The sequence below is a fragment of the Dryobates pubescens genome, chromosome 6 (assembly GCF_014839835.1).
Source record: "Dryobates pubescens isolate bDryPub1 chromosome 6, bDryPub1.pri, whole genome shotgun sequence".
Lineage (NCBI taxonomy): Eukaryota > Metazoa > Chordata > Aves > Piciformes > Picidae > Dryobates > Dryobates pubescens.
The window spans coordinates 40,033,069-40,047,837 of record NC_071617.1 but is presented as its reverse complement, the minus strand read 5'-3'; the positions used below and the strand labels follow the sequence as shown (position 1 = coordinate 40,047,837).

The following is a 14,769-nucleotide window of genomic DNA, read 5'->3' as shown; positions in this document are numbered from 1 at the left end:
GTTTCACAAGCTTAAATCAATCCTGTATTTTTCACTTGAAAAACCTGAAAGTGTTGTATTTCTAAAGAGGAAGGTGACTGAAGGAAGCAGATAGCAGTGCAAATAACATGATCACATCTGCTTTAAAATCTAATTTTTCAAGTGAATTGAAAATACGTTTTAAACATCTGAACGGCTCCCAAACCAATACCCACAGAAGCAAGTTTTATTAGTAACTGTTAACACACCTGTCAAAAATCGTTCCCTCTCTTTCCCATTCAGAGGTTTCTTGGCTGTGGCTGCTTCATCTTCAACAGTAGCTACATAATCCAGTAGTCTGGACACCAGCATTACAACCCAGCTGATCATGGGGATATCTAAAACTCCTTCAAAATAAATATATTTAAGCATCTTAATAATGTTTGGAAGCCAGAACAAACTAGTTTTGAAGACATAAACAGCATTAGATAGTACACGTTTCACTAGGCCACAAAGATTCCATTTCTTTTGTTGTTGTTGTTTTTGTCTTGTTGAAAAATAAGGACAAAAATGTAAGCACACATAAATGAAGAAAACACCCCAAACATTCAGTGTAGAACTCAGGTGCAAGAGAAAATGTCACAGTTCTTTCAGTCTGGTGAAGTCAGAAGTCAAAAGCTTAATCTCTACTTTCGAAGCTAAAAATTAAGCAGCATTTTTTAAAAATAGATTAAAAAAACAGTATGTCTGTATTTCCTAAATATCAAATGCAGGAATGACATATGCTTGAATTTAAGCACAGAAATTTGATGTCTCAAATTCAACAGTGCGAAATACCTCCATCATTAGGTGTTCCAACAAAATACCTTCATTGTTAGTGCATTTTCACATAGCCATTTGAATAGGATGCAGGAAAGCCAAGACTGAGTTCAGACTGGATAAATCATGCAGGTGACACTAAAGACTGGCTATTGCCTATTTGAGTCTTACACATTAAATACAGATTTTTGTACAGGTAGGAGGGAAAAGAAACCACATGTTAAACATCAAGAAAGAAAAATCTGTGTGCATGAATGAATCTAAATAAACTATTCCAAATTGAACTTGGAAATGCTTGATAATGAGCAGAAACCTACAATTAATGGTCATTTAAAGATAGGCATTATGAAATGGCATTATTTTTCATAATATCAATACAGCAAAATCTTTAGTACTGAAGACTACAGGCACATTTTCTTATCTATGCAATGCGCTGAGCCAAATTTAACTACGCTACACTTTTAATGCACCGACCTTAAAAAACCTTTAACTCACTCACACTATTAGTAATTACAGATGAAACAAGAAAACTAAAGCACAGACTTGTCCAAGGCACAGATCCGCCCAAGATAACATGTAGCTGCTGGTAACCCAAAGAATAGGATGCAGGCCCTGACTGTTAACTCCACTTTCCTGTCCACACTAGCAGAAAGCAGCCCACAGCTAAGCAGGCAAAGGACAAGGAGGTCTCTCCATAACGGAACCTAAACAGGAACTGCAGACTACATTGCAAGAATAAGTATGTGTAGCACTGGTGACCTCTACCCATCTTTTTGGTTGACAGAATGAAAAGGAAAAAAAAAAAAAGAAAAAAAAAAAGAAGAGTCTGCTGCAGAGTGAAGTATACACCTCCTCATACATCTGAAAAATAAGTGAAGTTCTTTTATCTCTTAAATGAAGAATTTCAGCTTTGCTCTCTCCTGGCAAGTGCTTTCAGCTTATTCCTTTTATTTTCCCTCTCCCTCAATGTTTACAACTTCTTTCTACCCAAAACACTCACCTGTTGTTCTGATTGTCCTTTGTTTTCTGACCTTCCCCAGTAAGTTTTCACCCCTTTGACCCTTAGTTATGTGTGATAGTTCTCAAACAGGAATTTCTTCTGCTGTACCTGACGCTTCCACCACACATACTGCCCTAGTACTCACCTGTACTGTCCAGGAGGAAGGAAGCTGGAAGACCAGCAAATAAAGTTCTGAAGTATCAGTTACTTCTGCTTCCTAAAGTCCTCCGTGAGGACAACTAGTAAGGCAAGAGCTATGAAAGGAATTGGCAGCTGTGGGGAGAGTGCAAACAGAGGTAGAGGAGATGTAAGCTTCGGTTTGCCTCAAACTAGTTAGAGACTACAGCAGGATATGGCCACGACAGAGAAAGTACATGGTAGACCAATGGGAAGCAATAGGGCAGCTTCTGACACCAGCTGTAGGCTTGATTACATCAGGAGACAAGGTAAAAAGCAAGGACAGTCTCAGCTGGCATTTATCAACTTCACAATGCTGAGAATCTTAAAATACATCTTCTACAATGCTCTGCTACATGTACATTACAAATAAATAGCCTAGAGTTTGATGTTTTCAAAGGCAAGCTTTTTCTTCAAATTTAAGATTGTCAAAAGAAAATCAAGTTTGGAGAATATAACTTCAGTACTTCTTAGGTTCAAAAAAAAAAAAAAAAGGTAAGTTCTTTGTGATTACAAAAAAACCCCACCATGTGGTTTGGTGAAACCATGCAAATATACCTAACAAACCTGCCTTTGTAACCACATTTCACTTCAAAAGCTTGAACCTTAGAAAGGATCTCCTGAGCAAAAAGGGGCACTTCCTTCTAAAATACACTGAAGTCACTAAAGATGTCTACACATTGGATGTTCCCCCCCACTCTGTTAAAACTTTAAAGCTTCCTAGATGGATTAAAAGCAATCAAATAGATTTTGCTCAGGTTTAATTGGAGGGGGGAGGGGTGGGGGTAAAGGAATCTCTTTTAGGACCTAAAGAATACAAGTTTCAGCACATTTTAAAAAGCAGCTGTTTTGGAAATAAAGTAACCAAGCAATTCCTTCATTTAACACACCAAAAATTGTGAGCTAGTCTCTCAATTTTCTATCTTGTAATGAATACGAAAATATATTTTCCCAAATCAGAAGGCTACCTTCAGTTCTTCTGTGCACAGGTAAATGAGGTTGCAGTGGTGACAGCAGGTTATCCAGGAGATTAAGTAAGCTTTCTAAAACACCACTGTTGCTAAGCGATCTTTGGCCAATGCAAGAAAGCAACATGAAGACCCTAAAAATAAAAATCACATATTTAAGATTTATTTATTTTTCAGATCCAGTAATAACCTGAAAACCCCTTACAGAACAGTATTCCCCTGGGCTTTAATCTGAGGCACAAGGAAATTGCTACTGTGGCCTAGCACGTGAACTGATTTCACCTTCTGTTACAAGGATGGCACAAAATTTCAGGGTGAAGAGTTTATGTTTTCCCCCTCAAAAGGCCAGCAACATCTAACATCTGAAACAAGATCTCATTCCCTTTATTTCTTATTATGTATGATATATTAACTAGCAGGAAGAGACAATTAATTCTATGTATTCTTAGGTAATTGGAACTAATTAATTTTTTGAAGTAGTGAAAAAATAAACATTGCTATCCATTGCTGCCAAAGAAGGCAGAAAGCCACAAAACAGTAAATATGTTTGATTAAAATGCTAATGTTTAGAATATCGAAGCGTTCAATCCATTACATAAAATAATAAACACATCTAACATTCAATGCAGAACTCTACATTTATTTGCTCTTATCTTCCATATTAAATGCTAGTAGCGTGGCTTTTAGTCTCAATCCTACTTCCAAAAGCATCGGAAGGGCAGGAGTATGATGAGGGTGTGTTTAAACTTGATAAATGAGAAGGCAATTTTTGACAGTAAGGATCCATCCTGTTAGGTATGTGAAGATCTCCCAGTAAGAGAATCCAGCAATTTATGGTTGTGCATGCACCAAATATGTGCAGGAACTGCAAACAGACATCTGTAATTTGCAGTGCTTTTGTTGGATTATCCTTAAATCAACTGAATAGATGGACCAGTATTCTTCAGTTGTCTTTTGTCAATTCCATTGTTAAGTTATGAACAATGGAATTACTTAAGCGACACACAGCTGTCAACACAAACTTATTACTTACCTGTCTTGTGGGAATATGAGCAGTTGCTCCGAATTGTATAATTCCTGCAGTACGTTTGAGAGGAACTGACCCCACCATCTCTCGCCTCCGCAGAGCTGAACAAGCAGAAGGCCAGTATGCAATCGTATCTTTGGGGTTCCACTGATACATAGGTGTTTAAACAATTCTTCACAAGCTTGAGCGTGAAAAGTACTTTGCAGAACCACAGGAACAGAGTGCCCTTTTAAGAAAAGAGAAAAGGCAACTATGTTTAAGGAGACAATGCCTTGAAAACATAAGTAAGTTTTAAAAACTATGATGATTAGACTAATCGGCACAAGGTAGAAGGAAGATATGAGGAAATGCAACCCATTTGCAGACAACCCATAAAGGCCAGGCCATTTGTCAAAACCAAATCAATTTCATATCAATGAAAATATTCCCATGGGATCTACACACAACAAAACCAAGACTTGGTTATACTTAAGCACAAACTGGTACAAGAAATTACAAGACAAACTGGTTTAATGGCAAAAATACTAACCATTGGAGGAATGTAGTAAACTAAGCAAAGTATCCAGTAAGTATCTAATGATAGTGCGTAACTGTTCTGTGGATGACATCTGAATCAACTCTTTTGGATCAGAATGCTGCTTGAGTGTTTTCCTGCTTGCACCTAAAGCTACTTTGAGCCTCTGAACAGCATGATGAGCCAAGTTGAGTTGAAGCTGTAGCTGAATGCAGTCCTGGTAAGCAGAAAATACTCTGCTATCTTCTTCTACTGCCTTGTCTGGCTTTCGTAAGAAGTACTGGGCATTGTTAGCACTGTTGAGTGGTGGCAGGTCAATGCTCTGCAGAAGGATTTCTAACCGATGACAGGCCAAATTGTACCTAAAAGAAAACATTCCAACACACAATTCAACAGACGTTAGCAAATGGCAATACATTTGACAGTCACAGTGCCAGAAGACCACCACTGGTCCATTCTGAATGCACTTTTAAAACAGATTTTGTTACTGCTATAAAGATATTCACTGTACTAACTCTATAACAAAGGCACACTTTTCTTTTGTCTGAAGACTACTACAGAAAGAAGAAGAAAAATATACATGAAAATAATAAAAACACCCTAGAAGATTATGATAACCCAGTATTTCAAGTTTAACAATAACTAGTAAGTACACCTCTTTTAAATCTAACCTGCATTGTATGTCTTCTTGTAATGCAATCATCATTGCCAAATGTTGGTCAATTTCTGGCTGATTTGCAGCTTCACCTTCTCCTCTGAGGGGATCATGCATTAGTTTCAGCTCATTTTCAAAAGGTAAGATATAGGTATGGCCATAATAAAATCCTAATGGGATTTTTGCTCTAGCATTTGTGCTACCGTATCGACCAATAACAGTGATCTGAAAGAGAACACAACTATACTGTAACAATTGTACCCAAACAAGCAGAAATAAACACTGTCAAAAATTCATTAAAATGCATAGCCAGCTAAGGTTTGGCCTGAAAAGAACATAGGGAAACTAAGATCACATGCTAACACGGATCACTAATTTAAAAGGTAAGAGTATGAAGTCTATCTCCTTTTACCTTCATAAATCTGCAAACTGGGGGAGGCAACAAGTCATGTAAAATAAGTGAATGTGTGCTAATGTCAGTAGCCACTACCAGTCGCCTTCCATCCACTTCTTCTCCTAAAGTCCAGATGTCAATAGACAAAGAAGCCAAATCTCCACAGGTGGGAATCAACACGTCTGTCAGCAATATAGGTCTTCCAAAATCTAAGGTCACAAATCTTCTTGCTCCTGGGGAAAAAGACAGGATTGCCTAAAACACCAGCGTATGCTAATCAGCAAAGAGAGATACTTCTCTAACAACAAAAATCTTTCTTTATATATATATATTGTTCCAAAGGCATGTATTTGAGATTAAAAATAGCTGCACAATGTCAAAATCTCACTATAGCTTTTACCCTTTGAGAAGGAAAATTTTGGCTTAAGCTTGTTATGCTTTTTATGCACTACTTCAGAACAGGTGCTCTGTCCAGAGACACAACATATTCACCCATCCCCCATGATTTTTCAACTTGATAAACATCACTGAATGCTGAATCTTAAACTTTCAGATACAACAGAAATGCAAAGTGAGCAATATCTTTTCTTTAGAAAGACAAGCAAGACTGTAGCTCAGCAACTTACTTAAAATCCTGGAAAACAATCCACATATTACAAAATATGTCAAAATTATTATCAGGAATTCTGCTTTTACCTGAGTGCATTCGCTCTATAATAATTGACTGATGAGGTGGAGGTTGAAGAAAATGTGAAGCATGAGATATTGCAAGAGCAAGACCGGATCCAAGTGGATTCTGAGGAGAAGAGGGATTTGGAGGGGGAAGCAGGAGGGAGGGAGGAGGATAAAAAAAGGTACATCAGTAAAATGCAGTTGTTAACATCTACACACTTACAGTAATATACTCTTTAGAAAAGACTGTAAGAAAACCTCTTGTGATTTAAAGACATAGAATTTTGAAACACTACATTTGGATTTGTGCACGAACCATAAAAATGTATTAACTACTAAACTCAAATTAAGCTAGCTCAAATTAAAAGAAACCATTTGAGATGCTCTAACTCCATCACTCTTTCATAAGTCTTACTTTTCACATGAGTCAGGTTCTTCTCAGTGATGCCCAATGACAAAACAAGGGGCAGTGGGTGGAAACTGAGGCATAGGAAGTTATATGGAAACATGAGGAAAAACTTTTTCACTGTGAGGATGATTGATTGAACATTGGAACAGGCTGCCCAGAGGGGTTGTGGAGTCTCCCTCTCTGGAGATACTCAAAACCCATCTAGATGCATTCCTGTGTTATCTGGTATAGGTGATCCTGCTCTGGCAAGGGGGTGGACTAGATGATCTTTTGAGGTCCCTTCCAGCCCCTACCATTCTGGGAGATATGATCTAAATTTAGTGATGTTGTTTTCACAGCTAATATAAATAAATATTTACTAGCGCTCAAGTACAAAATAGATCTTGCTAAGGCTTACAGCATCTTAAAAATTAATCAGTGGCTTGGAGCACCTCTTCTAAAAAGACAGGCTAAGACAGCTAGAGTTGCTCAGCCTAGAGAAGAGAAGGCTCCCTGGAGACCTAATAGTGAACTTCCACTATGTGAAGGGGCCTGCAAGAAAGCTGGGGAGGGACTGTTCACAAAAGTGTGTAGGATGAGAGGCAATGGTTATAAACTGGGGAAGAGTAGATTTAGGCTGGATGCCAGGAAGGAGTTTTTTCCACTATGAGAGTGGTGGAACACTGGCACACATTGCCCAGGGAGGTGGTGCAGGCCCCATCCCTAGAGACATTCAAGATCGGGCTTCATGGGACTCTGAGCAGCCTGATCTAGCTGGGGATGTTCCTGTTACTGTAAGGGGATTTGAACAGATGATTTTTAAAGGTCCCCTCCAACCCAATGCATTCTATAATCGTCTTCCTATAAGAAAAAACACACATATATAATTACCGTTCTAGATTTGCTCGTGTTCTTGTTATGTGCTGCAAGGTTAACTGTTGGGGGATCAATGACTGAACCAGGGAAAAGCTGAGCAAGCTCTGCATTAATAACAGCAGAAACTGCCTCATTAGGTGGAGTCAAAGGTGGAGTCATGAAGAGAGGAGTTGTTTTTGGTGTGGGTGGAATGACATCCGAAGGATGAATGAAGAACCCTGGGGCTGCTACTGGATTAGAAGGCACAGAGTTGTGAACAGGACCAACTGCTGATGCTGCTGCCGCCGCTGCTGCTGTTGTCTGATGCAGTTTTGCTTCCAGCTTAGCTTTCTGTGGGGAAAATGAAAGCAGTGTATGCAGCAGATAATACTGCTTTGTGAACATAGTAGTAGTATTGAACTACAAGTACAGCTTTCATTATAGAACTAGATTTAGTAACTCCCAGCTACCTTCAACACAGGCACTTAGGCGTTCAAATCCAAGCTAAAAATTTAAACTCTATTCAATTTGACCTCAGTTGCAGAGGAACATGAGGAATTAAGTAACAGAATAATAAAACCACCCCACAATCCTTCAACTGAACAGCAAAGTAGAGTTTAACACAGCTCAGCTTCTACACTGGCAATGGTTTTATGTCTGCTACTTCCCTGTGTTGGCAGTTGTGCTTTTCATTTTGCGGGCTATTCTCAAGTCCAGACTGATAAACTTATACATATTAAGAATTGACTTTGAAAACAAAAAAGGCAACTAGCTCTGCAACTACTCTCTCAGCTTTTGAAGTCTAAAGACAGCATTAAAAAAATAGCTAAATAGCCTCCAACCTGTTGCTGAAGCTTCAAAAGCTGCTGCTGTTTCTCTTGCAGCACCTGGAGCTGTTGCTCGGCTGAGGCCATTGCATGAGAGAGAGACTGCAAAGCTACCTGGGCTGCTGAACTCAGTGCTGTTGAGGCTTCCCCAACTGTTCCAGAAGAGAGGCCACCAACTGCTGGGGTAACCCCAAAGGTACTCACTGGCATGAAACAAACAAACAGAACAAACATGTATGTAGAAAAGAGATAAAATATGCCTTAGCAATTAGTAAGGAATTCAATTAAAGGGCAAGGTATAAACAAGAGAAGTATCTCCTTTTATCTAGCTCTTGCTACAAAGTAACATCACCTTGAATTACAAAGTATATGATTTACAGACTATGCTCACTCATTACACATGCAACATTTTCATTAGGGAAGAGGCACCTCATCTCCTGGAATTCTTTTGCCACACAGGGCTGCAAAGTAAAGATGCAAGCTTGTATGTTATACACTCCAACAGAAACAAATTCATTCAAATTAATAAATCTGGAATCCAGTTTGCTAAGCTCTAAGAAGTTTAACTTCTTACATAGTAACTACTTAAAAAACAAAACTCAAGCTATCCCACCATGCATTTCAACACTTAAACTACAGACAATCTGTTTTTTCAAACAGTGCTCATTATGCCCAATTAAAAATATCATACTGTGGAACTATGTTAAGTAGAAAAAGAAAAGTTGTATATACCAGTAAACGTACTTGCATCGTCCCTTTCTATTCTAGTTCCATCACTTGTTGAAACACAGGTGAAGTGCAGAGGTTCAACTTCCAGAAGTCCAGTAAGTGAAGTAAAACTTCCCTCAGCTGCTGCACAGCTACTTATTTTCCCATTTCCTGAAAGGAAAAATATACATCTAATGTTTTCTTGATACCTACATTTCAAGTCCTGTAGACTTGGAAGGAACAGATAAACATAATACATGTTGAGGAACAGCTACCCAAATACTATCACATCCACCACAATATAAATAAAAGTGTATTTTTAAATGGATAATGCTGCTAAGTCTGTTATTAACAGAGGATCCTAAATGAAACTATCAGATGTGACTGTAGAAGTATAGTGTAACCTTCTTAATTCCAGATATAGATTATATAACTGATGCTTTACACTGTGAGAAAACTAGATTGCGAATATATAGACATCAGTGTTACTGCAGAGGAAAAGAAAGTAACACACCAACTAAGATCATACACCAAGTCAGTATAAAATCTAGACTATTACTCAACATGTAACAAATTCCTAGTGTTGTGTGGAGGGAGGGAGTGATGGGAAGGAGATGGACAAGAATGTGCAAGAAAAGTAAACGAGTCACTGTGACTGATGAATATGCTTATTACGACAAGAATTTCCTGACAGGTAAAACCAGTCTCACACTTAGGATATTCCATGGTCTAAAGATTTACTACTGGATTAATCTGAGTGATAGATACAAATATACTTCGAATGTATTTTAACGTACCTGAAACAGAAAAAAAACCACCCAAAACAACCAAAAATAATCCCATTATATCTGTAACATTTAAGTAGAAGACTGCAATCAGACAGCTTCCCAATTTCAGAATAATCCATTTAGGTTTCTTTGCCTATGAGATGGTCTAAATGAATAACGTTATCTCAAGAAAGCTTGGACATATGCATCCTAGAAGACTGTGACCCAGAGAATGATAGCAGCCTCTCTATTTAACCTCTAGCCTTTTCTTAGATCTACAGGATAAGAAAAGCACAGATTCCACAAAGAGGCTTTTTTTTTTCCCCCTTGCCCTAAGGGCTAAATGAAATGTAAGAGATCTCACAAAGCAAAAGAGTATCTTGTACATCACCATGCACAGCTATAAAACAGATGGAAAGTATAAAACTGCATCTTCGGTAAAGGAAAACAGTATAACAGAGAGAATTAGCCATTATTCCACAACAGACTAAACATATATACCTGATAGAACATCAGACAAATCAATTTCATCTGACTGTACTCCAATGCTGCTGTTGTATACATTTTTACAAGAAGAGCCACTTATTTCCAAATCAAACAGAACTGGATCAAAAGGTGAACTATATAATCCATATCTGCAAACAGAATGAGACAAAAAAAGCACTATTCAAACAATAAGATTTCATATTAAATTAAATGGCCATGCATTTCATCATCAGGACTTAGATCACACACTTTCATTCAAATGACAAAATAAGCAAAACAAACCCCCTCTGACAATCAAAACCCCTCCCCCTGCCTTTCCCCTGCAAAGTTGGCTTACTAAATTTTCAATTTGACCTTAAGATTCTGAGCTAACCTCTTTCAACCCTCCACTACCTTGATCTTGCTTGACATGGAGGAAAACTCTTAACCCACAAATCACAACTGGAAGAGATGTCTAATGGCAACATGCTACCATCACTGTAACATGACTTTGGAAATGGCTATAAAAACTGAACCATCTGAGATTTCTTTTAGGTACCACATAAACCCAAAGTCAAATGGCCAATCAGTTTCTGACATAAGAGATGTGACATCAGTTTGAATAATATTAATACACAATTCACAATTCCCACTAAATGACTCTAGGTCTCTATACTAAGAAATTGGCCTTCAACAGCAGTACACTAAATGTATGGCCATCTTACAGAGATACTACAATTTTGTGCAGCATTACGCAGACCTGAATCTGTTCGGGACATCCGATTCCCTCCCACACTCAAAATCCTTGCACCAAGAATCTTAAATACCAACTTTAGGACTGTACAGACATTATGCACACATTTGCTGATTTCAAGTGCACTGTAAATTACAAGAAAGCAATTAAATTAATCTTTTAACTCTGCTCAAATCCAACTACTTCCCAGCGCTGTATCAAATTAATCCTTGCCCAAACAGATGCAGCAAAACACCTTTTTTTTTTTATTTAAAAACAGCAAACCTTTTCCAGAATGCCAGAGGATGGCATTAGACAGTTTGTATATTTGCTTAAGTTTACAAACACATTTCTTAGTACCTTGTTTGTAGCAATGCTTCCATAGGTGTTAGGCGATCCTGCAATTGCCGGGACACAGCAGTCAGCAGTGATGCACAAGCTGTACTACATCCTGCCAGATCTTCGTCCTTCACGTAATTCAGCAAGACAAAATACCAATACACAGATCCTGTGTTTGGAAAAAAAAGAGAAAAGATGATGTGAATTTTCCACTCAGAAAGCCGATTTTGAACCATAATCAATGGAAGTGATAAAATGAGGTATCTAATCATTACTGAATACAGACTAGGAAGCATTTTCCCTTTTCCCTTTTTTTTTCAGAAGCTTCAATTAAAATAATTTTGTTATCATCAGTTTCTCATCGGCTAATCTGGAATTGAAGCAACTACTACTTTCATTGCTTCTGCCCACTGCTACTGCAACAATTAAAATGCTCTTTATACACCTAGCTGGTAGGCTAGAGGTACCAGTCCCTGCAGAGCCAAGCCTCACTCTAGATTCCACTCTTATCATCTAATTTCAGCTGCTGTCTCTTTATTCTGTACTTGCTGGAGGCCGTTTCCTTGCAGATCAGTCTGGGAGCATGGAGCAGCGGTTCTGTATACAAATACATAGCTCAGATCCCTCGCCCTCCGCTCCCTGTGCATTCCATACCCTCAATAGCAGCATATTGAATGTTTCTAACCTGGGTGGTAGCACAACAAGCATTTCAGACTTCAAACTAATTTTCCTGTGAGACCCCTTGGTAATGTCAAGCTAGACACAATTCAATAAAATTCTACTGAGAAAAAGACAAAACAGGTCTTGCCACCCCAAACATGAGTAGTTTTCTCATTCTAACGGAAACTTCAAAGGCTTCAACAGGGTGCTAAGATAGCATTACTTCACAATGTAGATGAGAATGGAATTTAGTTTACAATTTCCTTCTGATGCAGAAGTAACAGAAGTGGACTGCTAGATGGACATAATTTCGATAGCCACGCTCCTTAGAATGAATCCCCTAATTAGCAGAAATGACAAACCCAAATCTCACTCATTTCAACAATCTGTGGTTACTTAACACCTTGGAAAATTCTTTCAAAACTTGCTTTAGCACTGTCTTAAGCCAGCTAATTTGCTTAAGATTTCATCATCTATAAATGGATACTTCATACTCAGATACCACCTTACCAGACCAGCCCAAGAAGCAGTTTGTACAGACTGAACAAATACCTAATTATTATTTCACACGAAAGTCATGCCAAACAACAAATGTACTGTGTATTTTTATGACACAAACATTATATACATACCACCTGTTGCAGCAGCAGGCAAAAGAGGCATATTGTCAAGCAAAGCTTTTAGAAGAACTGATCCAAACCCCTGCTGACTGGGGTCACACCTGCCATTGCTACAAAGAAATACACAGAGACTTTTAATATTTAAGAAAGATGGAACATGAAATCTTCTCCAGAAGATGACACTGAAAAGATTGTTCTTTGTAGACATACCCTGATGCATTTTTCCTCAATACATCTTCCAGATCGTGTTGCTTTATAAATGTAATGCTCAACAACATATTAGAATAGAATAGAATCAACCAAATCAGGTTGGAAGACACCTTCAAGATCATTGCATCCAACCTATTATCCAACACCACCTAATCAACTAAACCATGGAACCAAGCACCCTATCAAGTCTCCTCCTGAACACCTCCAATGAACACCTCCCCGGGCAGCACATTCCAAGGGCCAGTCACTCTCTGTGTAGAATTTCTTCCTAACATCCAGTCTAAACCTCCCAGGTGCATCTTGAGACTGTGTCCTCTTGTTCTGGTGCTGGTTGCCTGGGAGAAGAGACCAGCCCCCACCTGGCTACAACCTCCCTTCAGGTAGTTGTAGAGAGCAATAAAAGGTCTCCCCTGAGCCTCCTCTTCTCCAGGCTAAGCAACCCCAGCTCCCTCAGTCTCTCCTCATAGGGCTTATGTTCCAAACCCCTCACCAACTTTGATGCCCTTCTCTGGACACGTTCCAGCAAGTCAACATCCTTCCTAAACTGAGAGGCCCAGAACTGGACACAGTACTCGAGGTGTGGCCTAACCAGTGCTGAGTACAGGGGCAGAATGATCTCCCTGCTCCTGCTGGCCACACTGTTCCTGATACAGGCCAGGTTGCCATTGGCCCTCTTGGCCACCTGGGCACACTGCAGGCTCATGTTCAGCCTACCATCAAACACAATTCAGACTGCATGCAAATCTCCCCACCCCACCCAAATATATAAAATATAAATATATATAAACAAATATGTAATTAGCACTGACCTGATGCACAGTGCAAGAAACCTTGCACATTTATGAGCTATGCTCCGGCCAGCTTCAAAGAAGCAAACACGTATTATATCAGAGACACATTTACGTGTTTTGGAAAGCAAGCTGTCATTTCCTTCCTTTGAGCTGTGAAAAGAAGTTGCATACTTCAGAGAATCATACAATATTAAAAAAACAAAACCAAAAAACACAAACACAACAACCCACAAACCCTCAGCTGACAGTGAAAACTAACCATGCTGATTTAAACACAATCTCTTTTACCTGCCAGGTCCATTTGAATACACTCCAGCCAGCCAACAAAGCGTGTCCAGTACAAGACTCTGAGCATGTTCTGTAGTCAGACCATCATCTGTCTTCTTGCAAAGAGTGGTGAGCAGCTTCTCATGGAACTCTGAAAACTGTAGCATGGCACACCGTTGAACTCTAAGAAGGAGGGCAAAGGGAAAAAGCAACACAAAATTACCAATTCTGGCCACTCTCCCATTAAAGCATCCCTCTAGCTTTGTATCCTGCCTTAGGACCAGCAAAAAAAGAGATGCCTAGACGCGAGTAAGACTAGCACACGAGCACATGCCGCATTTTCAATGTGTGCATTCCCAATCTTATTTTATGCTCACAGAACTGCTTAGGTTACTGTTCATTTAGTAACCTTCAAGGAATATTTTTTTTTTCTTATAACTTGTCTAGTAACATCTAATTCTAACCAAACTTTCATCATCTGCACATACCTCTTTGCAGCCTCTTTGAATCCGTCAAGCCCATTACAGTTAGTGCCATGATTGTGGAGTGGCAATCGGTAACACAAATTAAATGTTATTTGTCTGTGGCATCAATCCATATAGAATTTAACCAGTTTAGGGAATAATTTATTAAACTTGACTCTAAACTTTTTTGACAAATACAAATGAGGCAAATACAAATGGGGCAACTGCTAAAAGGATCAGGAGCTCAAGCTGTGTTCTCCTCCATCCCTCTGATATCAGCAATGGACAAGAGAATGTTTGGGAAGAGCCAAGAGGTCAATTCATGGCTCTGGGACTGGTGTTATCGACAGGGGTTTGGATTTTATGATCACAGCTCAGTTTACAGGGCACCAGAGCTGCAAGCAACCAATGGGATGCACCTGTCCCAGAGGGGTAAAAGGATTCTAGGGCAGAAGTTGGCAGGGCTCATTGATAGGGCTTTAAAGTAGATT

General features: G+C 39.0%; 1 protein-coding gene across 2 annotated transcripts in view; it reads right to left on the bottom strand.

The window, feature by feature from the left end:
* Positions 1–14,769, bottom strand: part of BIRC6 (baculoviral IAP repeat containing 6) — a 179,905-nt gene that overhangs the window by 110,751 nt on the left and 54,385 nt on the right. The window contains exons 18-32 of one of the 2 annotated variants that reach the window (XM_054162362.1): positions 13,836–13,997; positions 13,566–13,697; positions 12,559–12,656; positions 11,288–11,435; positions 10,231–10,364; positions 8,987–9,133; positions 8,270–8,457; positions 7,464–7,778; positions 6,209–6,308; positions 5,531–5,745; positions 5,135–5,343; positions 4,479–4,825; positions 3,956–4,175; positions 2,923–3,056; positions 228–365 (exon numbers count right to left, since the gene is read on the bottom strand). In XM_054162362.1, coding sequence (XP_054018337.1) covers positions 228–365; positions 2,923–3,056; positions 3,956–4,175; positions 4,479–4,825; positions 5,135–5,343; positions 5,531–5,745; positions 6,209–6,308; positions 7,464–7,778; positions 8,270–8,457; positions 8,987–9,133; positions 10,231–10,364; positions 11,288–11,435; positions 12,559–12,656; positions 13,566–13,697; positions 13,836–13,997 — 2,687 coding nt within the window. The remainder of the gene's footprint in view (positions 1–227; positions 366–2,922; positions 3,057–3,955; positions 4,176–4,478; positions 4,826–5,134; positions 5,344–5,530; positions 5,746–6,208; positions 6,309–7,463; positions 7,779–8,269; positions 8,458–8,986; positions 9,134–10,230; positions 10,365–11,287; positions 11,436–12,558; positions 12,657–13,565; positions 13,698–13,835; positions 13,998–14,769) is intronic. The other variant, XM_054162363.1, reaches the window with a different exon arrangement.